The 12,285-nt window shown below is 40.0% G+C and overlaps 1 protein-coding gene across 1 annotated transcript in view; it reads right to left on the bottom strand.

The window, feature by feature from the left end:
- The window catches only part of IQSEC3 (IQ motif and Sec7 domain ArfGEF 3), a 203,933-nt gene extending 192,038 nt beyond the window's left edge, over positions 1-11,895 (bottom strand). The window contains exon 1 of the mRNA XM_081331876.1: positions 11,245-11,895. Within this exon, the coding sequence (XP_081188002.1) occupies positions 11,245-11,801 (557 nt within the window). The 5' untranslated portion in view covers positions 11,802-11,895. The remainder of the gene's footprint in view (positions 1-11,244) is intronic.
- Between the last annotated feature and the right edge of the window lie 390 nt (positions 11,896-12,285).

Raw genomic sequence — 12,285 nt, 5'->3', positions numbered from 1 at the left:
AATATTTGAACTCAGACAACATGTTGTTTACTAAGCACTACAGACTGTAATTTTAAAAAAAATTAATAAAACTTTTATGGAAAAAAAAAGAAAACTCCTGAATATCACAACATATGGACAGACTCAACCATAGTTTCAACGGGGAAACTGAGAGCATGCTAGACTAAGCTAAATCCAAAAATGCTCGGGAATTTCTGGAAGCTTGGCATTCTGACAACCCAGCCATCAATGGACATGTAAAAGTAAACTATATTTAAACACCATTCAAAAGAGACAATATAAAAGCTAAGAAGGAAACAAAAAGACTAGAACACATCCTCTCCAGCAGGCAAACCCAGATAAGCTGGCATTACACCAAGCAAACAATGATGCAGAACACAATATCCTCATCCACGGGTGTCGAACTCACCACGTCACGTATCGTGACTTTTGTTGCATTGCCGGAGCTGGGGTGGGCATGGCCTCCACATGATGCAACCAGCCCGCAGGCCAGCAGTTTGACACCCCTGCCTAATCAAAGGACTACCAAGGAGAAAATAGGGCAACAATGGCAGGCAAGCTACCATACAGTATATGAACAGGGAGCAAATTCCACACTCACTAGCTCTGATGACATTACCTAGTCAGATGATGAAGCATCTGCAAGCAAACACCAAGCTCGAGAGGGCTAAAGACTCTACACACAGAATACGCCCACTGAAATTAAGTGAGATACATTTATACCCAATTCATTGTATTTATACTCCAGGAAAAATGAGTATTTATGTACTTCAGCTAACAGAATAGCTTAGCTGATCTTGGTTACTATGCCCCTAGATAGGAGGAGAGATGCCCTTCTCTGCTTTACCTTAGACTATAAATGATTTGGGGTTGGCCCTGTGCATCAATACTTCATTTAATTCCTTGTCCCTCTGCAAGCCTAACCAAGCAAAATAGAAAAACAAAAATTAGTACAAAAACATAAATCTGCATTACTTTGATGAATTAGCTAAACTAATTAGATCTATATTAGCTTCCAAAGGGCAATAACGTACACTTTGAATGCAAACAGTCACATATTCAAACCCTCCCGTCTCTGTGGTGGAAAGGATATCATTGTTGTTGTTGTTAGTTGCGAAGTCGTGTCCGACCCATCGCTACCCTATGGACAACATTCCTCCAGGCCTTCCTGTCCTCTACCATCTTCTGGAGTCCATTTAGGCTCACACCTACTGCTTCAGTGACTCCATCCAGCCACCTCATTCTCTGTCGTCCCCTTCTTCTAGTGCCCTCAATCTTTCCCAGCATTAGGCTCTTCTCCAGTGAGTCCTTCCTTCTCATTAGGTGGCCAAAGTATTTGAGTTTTAGCTTCAGGATCTGGCCTTCTAAAGAGCAGTCAGGGTTGATCTCCTCTAGGACTGACCGGTTTGATTGCCTTGCAGTCCAAGGGACTCGCAGGAGTCTTCTCCAGCACCATAGTTCAAAGGCTTCAAAGGCTTCAATTCTTTGGCGAAGGGTATCATTATCAGCATTAAAAACAACAAAGTGTCCAAATATGGTGGAAGGATTAATTGAGTAATAATCTCTCTAGGTGAAATGTCATATTCTTTCAATTTGTGAATATGTTATGTTTGAATAACCTGTGATTTACAGTTCACATGCAGACCTCAGATGCCTCCCACGTAGTGGGGTGCAAACATTCACCCAGCTGTCATATTCATACATACATACTAAGTCTTATTCTACTGTTAGGAACCCACTTTTATTGTGGAGGATAACATACTAGAACAGTGTTTCTCAACGTTAGCAACTTTAAGCTGTGTGGACTTCAACTCCCAGAATTCCAGCTGGCTGGGCAATTCTGGGAGTTGAAATCCACACAGCTTAAAGCTGCTAACGTTGAGAAACACTGTACTAAAATGTGGCAGAAATTGTCCCCAAATAGAAAAGTAACACAGCAATGAGCTAGTTGAGCTAATACCTTGGCTTACTCTTACCCTATAGTCCTCTCAAGAAGTGGTCAACATCTTCATGTGCAATTTGCTGTATTACGGTTCTCTATGCCATCTTAGTATCCTATCTCTTCTTTGGAGTATGTGCACAAAGCAGATAGAAGATTATTAGAAGAGCTATGGGGATTACGATTCAGAGTAGTAAGCATTGCTACTAAGATCAGCCTGACAATTCTTCAAGGTCCTGGTGGCCTCAGAAGTAGAACACTGAGTGCATTAAGCAAAGGCCTTGTGTTTGCTTTATTAGAGCAATATTTCTCAGCAATATCAGATAACACAATTGCCTGCATAAGAGGCAGTGTCTTTGGCTATGATTTCAGGTCGCCTGCTGTCCAGTCTTCCCTTCTCAGTTAGATTTTCACAGCAAGATCATTCTTTGGCCTGTGATTCATTGTTTCAGTGCTGGTTTTCCTCACAGCATCCATGCTGTGGTCTCTTCATCTCTCTTCACCAAAACACATTTCTTAGGTTTTGACACCATTTCATGTGGCACAAGCACAACGATTTCCATGTATCTTTTTCTTTTCACTATGATGTTAGTTAAGAGTATTGTGTATTTACTACATTTATAAACCCCATGCTTTCTGCAAGGAACTTTAAAGTAGCTTGTCTGATTCTGTCTATGAATAACTTATCCTCATAATGATTCAATAAGACGTTAGACCAACTTTTCCCAATGTTCTTTCTTTTTCCCCAGCCTACTGTTCCCAATTTGTTGTAATCAGTGGAACGACTTGCCTCCAGAAGTTGTGGGTGCTCCAAGATTGGAGATTGTTAAGAAGAGATTGGACAACCATTTGCTGAAATGGTATAGGGCTTCCTGCTTGAGCTTCTGATTGGACTGGAAGGCCTCCAATGTCCCTTCCAGCTCTGTTATTCTGTTATGCCATTCCTGATACCCACAGCATGGGGATTATGATAATTCAAATCCAATATTACTGCAGGGTATTAGATTGGGGAAGACTCTTGCTAGGTTGAGAAACAATCCAAGGTAATGAAATACCTAACTGTCAGTCCTATTCTGACAAACCAATCACTCCATAGCTGCTAAATTTATCCAGATAACTAACTGATTCAATTATTGAACAAATGCAACGTTGAAAAGATAGGCATTATATGTTGCACACATTCTGCAATCTCACGTTCTCAGTATTTATTTATATATACTATGTACTATATATATATAATTAGAAATGCCAATTAAAAGTCAACTATATGAAAAGTTGGTATTGTTAAATAAGATAAATTTGATCATGGCTATCAGAACAAATTCTTAATTCTTTCCAATGCAAATTTAAAGCATGATAATATTTTAGTTCAATATTTGGTAATAGCAAATCTCATTTAATGATTCACATGTAATGGTAATTTATAATTTATTTAATTTTGTGTATGTTATCATAATATTTAATAACATTTGGAGGATGTTTGATTAGTATGATAGGTTATTTTATTTGTGATTTTATATTTATCTCCTGCAAAAATTATTAGAGAATTATGAAAACTGAAAGGGCTTAACTTTCGTTTCTTCTTTTAAATTAAATTTATAATTTCACATTCATAAAGTGTGGAATGAGAATGGAAATATTGATCAACATTTGCCAGGTTTCAAGTACTTATTTCAGATCTATAGGTGCATTACAGTAGTAGTTAAGCATTACAGTAGTGGTTGACAGATCTTGTAAGGCTGAGCCTGTTAATACCTGTAAAACATTCGTGTTATAGACTGAACTAATGAAAAGAGAGACCATGTGGCACAGCAGCAACATCAAGTTTTGGCAAGCAATTGGATCTTTGCTACTGTCCATGGTCCTGAAACAATGTTTTGGCAACTATCCCGTTCCAGAGTTAAATTTCCATTGTGTCATTAGTTGAAATCTCACATCTGTAGAGAAAAACATGTTTCTACAGTTAGGACTTTGTGACAGAACCATAAAGCAGGAATACCACCACACAGGCAAATAAAGGAAGCTATCATGGTGATAAATGACATTTATTTTATAACTGGCATTACGCACATTCTTTTCAGGTCAATGTTATTGAATGAATCTGAACAATAAATTTCCAAGAATCCTGACTAATTCTAAGAGGAAAAAAAGGGTTCTGATTGAAGAAATTCAGTTCTGTTTTCTCTTTGTACTCATTTATGTCCCTCTTTCAGTCAGACCATTCAAGTTATGAGAATACAAGGACCACTGCCTATTTGTATTTTGCTGGTGCAATGAGCAAATATAGCAAATATTATTTTAACATGACTAATAACCCACAATATTTATTCTTAGTGTCTACAGAAACTACTGGCATGGGGTTGTGTAATGATTTTATCTCAGGAAAAAAATCCATTCTCATAAGAACAAATGCACGGAGTTGATACAGGAAAACAAAACCTCCTGCAATGCAATATTTTGATCTGAAACCTACATAATTGCTTTATTGAACAAAACTAAGATATAGTAGCCTCAACCCTTAGCAAATGTCCAGATGGTTCACACATCTAGTTTTTGTGTTGACATCCTAAATATATGCAAGTCATAAATAAGAATGTAGCAACCTTAACAGCTGAGGGGCAAACAGCATGCTGTGCACAAATGAATTAAAATGGGAATCATTTTAACCCAAGAAGGCAATGTTTAATATTTTTCCCAGTAGGATTTTTCTTCTCCAGTGTGTGCTATCTTTCAATCTGTTCCTTCATTCAAAATCTTCCAAATGTGTATTTGTAAAAGTATTTGGGTTTATAAGAACCACTTTCAACATTTGTCTTAGACACAAGTTATAAGAAGGTTTGTTGGCTTTTTCCATCTTAATACCCACAAATATTGCACAGTGAGATGACAACTAAGTCTCGCTGACCTGCTTTAGTGTTGGTGTGGTAACACTGCCATTTTTTACCAGATGAACAGTCAGTATTATTTTTTTTCAATCATTATTTGAAATTAATGGGGACTTTAAATAATTCAGACTAACAATCTCTATTTGCTCGGACCACCATAGGCTATTTGCAAGCAAAACAATTATAATATTGCTATATTTTATGCCTCAAACTCAGTCATCCCAAGCTGTCTATGAATGATTGCATTCTATGAATTTTGGTTTCTGCAAGTAACTCAGTAATTTGTCTGAATATGCAGGAAACCACAGAGGTGCTGATTTCGATTCAGTTATGGGTTTGATGAACCTTTCCTAAGTTATTGCATTCTAGTTACAATGCTGTATCTGCCATACAACTCCCATCATATGTGATCCAGAAATCTGGAGGGATATAGCCCATCACATCTCGGACACACCAAATTGTAGGACACAAAGCTTAATTCTATCATAAAGAAGGCCTTGAGGGAAACAGCAAGAATATAATAAGAGAGGGAAATGTAATGGCTTAGCTTACTCTCAAATTGGTATGGGAGCAGAAATTGTGATCAATGTATCTGGCAATATTTTGAAGCTGATTCTTGCAAGAAGTTTTTGTCCAATCAAGGTGGCTTTTGTGCCTCTGTCTGCTAGATATAAATTTGGAAATCTTTTATGGAAAGGAACTAGTGACTAGAGCTTAAATATTCCAGAACAATTTACCCTTTTTAAAGTGGGTGGGACTGGCATCACAATTTTTTAAGACAAGCAATTTTCAGACAAAGAAGGATGCCTGAGAATAAGAAACTTCTACAGCAAAATTATTAGGCCAGTATTTTTCCTCCACCTAAGCCTTCATCCATATTTGCACTCAGCCATGTTCTTTCTTTTGCAATAGAGAACAATTCTCTTCATAAGTCATCTTGTATTGTATTGACTGTTTTTAGTGGGCATATATTTAATTCTTTTTTAATTTTTGTAACTTTGTATTTTTATTCTTGCCCTGTTCACCGCCCTGAGTCCTTCGGGAGAAGGGCGGTATATAAATATTATTAAATAAATAAATAAATAAATAAATCTGTTTCATCATAGAAAATGGTAAGGTATAATCAGGGCTTTTTTTCTCATAGAACGCTCAGAACGGAGTTCCGGCACCTTTTTTGGATGGAACCTTGTAGGGTAGGCAAGGCGGGTTGTATGACATGTGTGAGTTCTGGCACCTTTTGCTTTTACAAAAAAAGCACTGGGTATAATTATCATAATGTTAGAAATGCATGCTGGGACTGAAGGAAAACTGCCTTGGGAGGATTATTAGGAACATTACTGTACATAACACAACATCATTGTACATGATGTTTCACAGGTACAATATCTCTGAATGAACATCATTGTCACTTGGGAAAGATCATTTAAATTGACTGCCTATAATGGAGCAACCCCTGGGAGAAATAAGTATAATATGGTATAAAGGTGTACCAATGAAACTGCACATATTATAGGGTACCTTCAATGTAGGGATATGAATCTATATATTACTAAAAATCCTGCATCTGTTTTATTGTTTGTAACCTTCAATTGGATGAAACTGTGCACTATAGAGCAACAATTTTTGAATCGACATACCTCAAAGAGGCTAACTTAAAGAACGCATCCAAAATCCAGGATCCAAGTCTCCATGCGACTGAAATTTGGCAAAGTTGTTGCCACTTTAGTGCTGCTGCACTGCCGCTCCTTGTGATCATGTGATCAGCATTTCCAATGCTCCCTGCCAGCTTCCTGAAAGGGAAGTCAATCAGGAAACTGGCAGGAAAGGGGAAATTGCTCCCCCTCCCATGTTTTGTTTTGTTTTGTTTTTGGTTGCCTGTGGTCATGCTGTTTCTCTGTTTAGATAAGGAAATATCTCTGAAATAATGACCCAGAGGGTCACGTGTTGTCTAATTTGAGTTAAAAAAGAAGTTTAGTGTAAAACATAAATATTGTATATACCACTTCATACTTATTTCTCTTACCCAGAGCTCATATTCAATCTTGGCATCTCCAAAATAAACTAACTAAGTGATAATCCCCTGGGATTGATGTGTTTCTCCTGGAAAAAGCATTTTTTAAAGGATCATGGTCACCAGCCATAGATATGGTCTCTCTCAGCCAATGAAGAGCCCAGGAGCTATGAAAATTCAGGATCAGTTATCTGTTTTGCTCATATTTCCCCAGGATGAGAATGCAAGAGACTGCTGTTGAGGAACAGCAACTCAGAAGGGGTCTACTTATAAGTATGAACCTACACCACAAGGAGGGACCTCTTTCAGAAAATCCTAATGAAGTTCTGAAGGCAACAATATGCTTGCCAAAATGCTCTTTGATGTTCTCAAAATTGTTTGTCTAGTTTTATTTATTTTTTAGATTAGTTTAAGTAAAAAAAAGGAATTGTGCCCATCCATTTGTGTCCATCCATGATATAATTGCAGCCATTTCTGAAACTGCTTATGGCAAATACTCAACATTCAGATGTACTCACTATATGATAGATAGATAGATAGATAGATAGATAGATAGATAGATAGATAGATAGATAGATAGACAGACAGACAGACAGACAGACAGACAGACAGACAGACAGACAGAAAGACAGACAGACAGACAGACAGACAGATTTTTGTGGCTTGAAGAAGTAAGGAAAGTAAGGAAATAACTGAAAATCCCCACCCATGTCTCCTCATTACTGAAGATTTGTCTGTCTGTCTGTCTGTCTGTCTGTCTATCTATCTATCTATCTATCTATCTATCTATCTATCTATCTATCTATCTATCATCTATCTATCTATCAATCTATCTGTCTATCTATCTATCATCTATTTATTTTTCATGAATACAAGGGGCTTGCTTATCTAGTCATTAAAAACTATGACCTGCTTGTTCTTCTGTTTTTCAAAGCATACCAGGTGCTTTTTAAAAAATGTTTCTCTTGCCTGGTGTTATACTTATGTGTTTATCTAGCCAATGTGAAAGAAGATAGTGATGTAATGAAGCCTTGACAGCTTTTCCTAGTTACAGATGCTCTTCAGATGTTAGGCACTTCCTGGAGAAATTGAATGGACTATTTCTCAGAATGTGATTTTTGACCCAGCAAGTGTGTTGCTAGTACTAATGCTAGAGATTTATCTGGGATAGTGACTTGCCACTGTTAAGCATATCAAGGAAAAGAGCCACGGTTTTTAGATCGGTCAAGTTAATTCTCTCCTTGGAAAACAATATCAAAGGCCATCTTTTACCATCTTTAGAAAGCATGCTGTAGCAAAGGAGGATTGTTCTCTAATTTAAGCATGAATTTGTTATATCGTAGAACTGGCACGGAGAAGCTACTGTCTGTTTATGCTGATAATTTCTTTCAGTATATTCGGCTATTATATACTCTGCTCCTTTTGTATGACAAAGTACTAGTTTCAAGAATTTTTTTTTAAAAAAAATAACTCCAGTTTGAAACTACTTTCTCTACAGAGAGAATAATGCTCAGTTTCTTAAAATTTTGGTAAAATATGAAGTGGGTAGGATGTAGGATGTCAAAAATAACACCGGGTCACCTTTATCAAACTCAGTACTGCCACAGTACACACACAATGCAACCAATAAAAGGATTTTGTAATCTCTCATTCTAAACTGTTTGATAAGAAACAATCCCACTTGAAATTAGTGGAGTTCTCATCTGATCTATTCAAAATAGAGTTCAAATGTTTTAGACAATACAGCCTAAGATACAAGCTATCGGGACATTCTCCTGTACGATCACATAAAAGCACTATTCTGCTACAGGATTCTTTGGTTCATTGCATACAAAGTTAATGGATGCCTTCCTATAAAGCTACCAGGTCTGGGGGGAAAATGCTTAATCTTCATATAGCTTTTTCCAAAAAAGTATACATTCCCCCTGATCTTTACCAGATGAAACAAGACACTAGAGGTTACCCACAGCAGATTTAATCCAGCTCTTCCAAGGTGCAAAACTGAATCTTCGGAGCTCTGTGCATCAACTGGTCTCATATTACACTCATATTTTGAGTCATTTTGAGTTGAGAATTCATGTGTATACACTGCAAAAACTTAACCTCTCCTGCTTCTGCTCTTTGGTTTGCATTTGCAAAACCACACAATTCACGCATAGCCTTTTGAAAGGAAGGGCACTTGAAACCTCTTCCAATCTGAAATGACAGCTCACATGACTGCCACTTTTAAATGGTAGGTTTCTCTCTTGATTATCACGCCACTCAAACAGAGTTTGGGGTCAGTTGTATAAAAAAAAAGATTGTAAGTCACCAAAGCAACATTTGGAGGTTCCAATATGACAGACATATTTTAAAGATGTTAAGATGACAGAGTCCTTTGGCTTTCAAACATACTTATCTTTTCCCCAAAATTACTATACAAAATACTATGTTGCAGTTCCAACATATCCATGGACATGTCATATTATAGACAGCTGACCTACTAGGCACGTTGTATACAGTTTTTTAGCTTAAATATTGCTTTGGAAAACCTTCAGAATAAAACAAGAGGTTAATTTAACCTTGCTGAGGACCTACAGCTTTATGTTGTCCCCTAGGACAACAAATGCCATAGCCTTAACCTATCCCTTGAGTATACATTTGGATGAGAACTAACCCAAATATTTTTTCCCTCTTCAGTGTTTGAAAAAAATTAATGAATCTGAATGTTGGTAACAGGAAACAGATCTTCAGTTTAATGCATTTAAAGCATATGCATGCTCAATTTTGCAACATATGTGAGAAACGAGAATGAGATGGGGGGGAAATCTTGGCAATACTGTCTTTGTAACACTTTTTTTCCTATTATAAATAAACTAAGATTTGTTTTTGTTGTTTTAACAGACTTTAACAGACATTTCCTGTTTAGGTTTTACACTGATAATAGTACCATGAGTGCCATTTTCAGACTTTGAAGGTACAACAGCTGAATACAGAAGAGCTTCTACAGCATTTTTGGGAAGATGGAGGGGCCCAATATACCAATAATTGTTACCCGCAAAGCATTTATTACTATGTGTTCAATATGCAAAACTTTAAAAATTCTGATTATATCCTGCTAGGAAAACATACATTTTATATTCAGGAAAAGAAAGCCACCCACCATGTGTTATATTGTCTGATTCAGAGAAACAGGGGGCTACCTCTCCAAATTGCACAGTGCCTAATTCTGTGGCAGCCAACTAAAAATATAGCCCTTCTTTCAAGAGACCATCTGCTTTTTAAACAAAAAGCAAGTGACAAATTCTTATCATTAGTGATAATGGTAGCTTTAGCTTTCATCTGTACTATTAAAAATCAAAACCGAAGGCTAGATTCCAAATTTTAAACTTCACTTCTACACTACGAAGTACCCACAGCTAAGATTTATTTTTTATCTCTCTCTCGGTGTAGTTATTTTAATTTCCTGGGCAAGCACATACACACAGAAAATATTGTAATATCACTTCCTGAAAACATCTTGAAGAGACGGGTAGATAACATTAGCTTGAACCATTGACTAAGTGGTTGGCTAATTTAAATGCAGTTTGTGTCTACCCTGAAAAATATCTATTACTGTTTTAGAGCATTCCTTGCAATAAAGTGATGCTTCCACAGATCACACTACAGAAAGCCACACTTTCCCTGTTGAAGGGAAACCTTTAAAAGGTTGTTTGATTTTTTAGCAGCTGGAACTCATCCTTGCATAGTATAAACCCTGCAGACAAAACAAACCTTCATCTCCACAAAAATATGAAATAAGGTTCATCCAAAGGACACTAAGTATCTGTAATATGTCCATACCACCTTAATGGAAGGGAAACCCTAGTTGTGTAATAAGAGATTTTACATTACACACAGAGAGGCATACAAAACAAGGCACACAGTCCAGTTAGTTCTCTCCTTCATTCAGAGCTGTCTTTGCTTCTGGATTTCCATCACAAACATACAACCTTCAAAATAGCAGGAATGGTGAAAACCCCATCATCACCACCACCACCGCATGCTTTCAAAAGAAGACTCTGCGAGTGAGTGGGTGGCAAATTTGATAAAACGGTACCTTCCAGCCACCGGGCAATAATGAGAAAGCCAGTTTGGAATTAACAAGATGATACCCTTGTGGCTGGGCAATCTTTGCCCCTCCGTGATCCTATGGAAACTGTCAAATTCACCTGGGAAGGGATTCCCCACCCGCCCACTCGATTTGATTGCAGCGGGCAGTTACACAGGATGGGAGGGGGAAGGACCAATCTTTGCTCCCCCAAAGAAGGATACTTCGGATGCGTTTTACTTATTTACTTATTTGGGGGGGGGTGGAGGGGAATGTGTGATCATCCCAGCCTTCTCCTCCCGGTCTCCCCCCCCTCCATCCCCCGCCCTCATCGACTTACTCTAGCCTTCTGACTAAGACGCCTTTGCCGAGGGCTGGGGGGCTTTTGTGCTGAAGGAGGGTAGGGCAACAGCTCTTTTCCCGGCTGTCCTCGTGGTGGTGCTGGTGGGGCTGGAGGGAAGGGTGCTGGTGTGAGGTCGGCGTCCGGGTCCCGCTGGGGCCGGCCTGAGCCTGCTTGCTACTGCTGTGAGGTGGCGGCGGTTGCCGCGGCGGCGGCGGCGGCTGGAGCGCCGGGAGCTGTTGGTGGTGCTGAAACTCCTCCTGCTCAGGCGGCGGCGGCGGCTGCTGCTGCTGCTGCTGGCCCTGAGGCGAAGCTCGGCAAGGCAAGGCAGCAGCGGGGGAAACCCTCGGCTGCAGCGGCGGCGGCGGGGCTTCCGCCGGGAGCGCGTCCTGCTGGCGGAGGCTGCGGTTCTCGGTGCTGAGCTCGTCCAGGCGCTTCTCCAGCTCGTCGATGCGCTGGCGCTGGGTGTGGATGAGGCTCTGCTGGTTCTGGACGATGGCGGTGAGCTCTTTCAGGTAGAGCACGGCGCGCACCGGATTCTCCAGCAGGCTCTCCATGCCCCGCGGCCGGACCCCGGCACCCGCCTGCTGCGCTGGGCTTCGGCGAGCCTGGCGGGAGACTCCTCCGCACGCGCGCTTGCTTGCTTGCTCGCTTGCTTTGCCTCTCGCTCCCTCGCTTGCATGTACACACGCGCAAAAAGCCTACACACGCAGGAAAGGCGGCTGGCGCCAGCCTCGTTTCCTTCGCGTCACGCACAAGCGGGGGCGGGGGCAGACAGGCTCCGCCCCTTGCCGGTGAAGGACCGCCCCCGCCCGTCCTTCCCGAGGGCCCGCGCTGTGCCGAATGGGGGGAGAAGCGCTCGAGAAAAGAAAAAAAAGAAAAACCGGGCGAGTAAAGGCAGAGTATTTAAAATGGAAGGAAAGAATGGCGAGATTCCGATCATCGTTGCCTGGGGGTGGGGTGGGGGGGCTAAAGTGAGACGTGGAGTGATGCCCCTCGGCAGAAGGATGTGATCTTGGGGAGAACTCGAGCCCTCCGCTC

Source organism: Vipera berus (assembly GCF_964194415.1).
Source record: "Vipera berus genome assembly, chromosome: 6".
Lineage (NCBI taxonomy): Eukaryota > Metazoa > Chordata > Lepidosauria > Squamata > Viperidae > Vipera > Vipera berus.
Note: the sequence above shows the minus strand (reverse complement) of the source record. Positions and strands in the feature narration are given on the sequence as shown.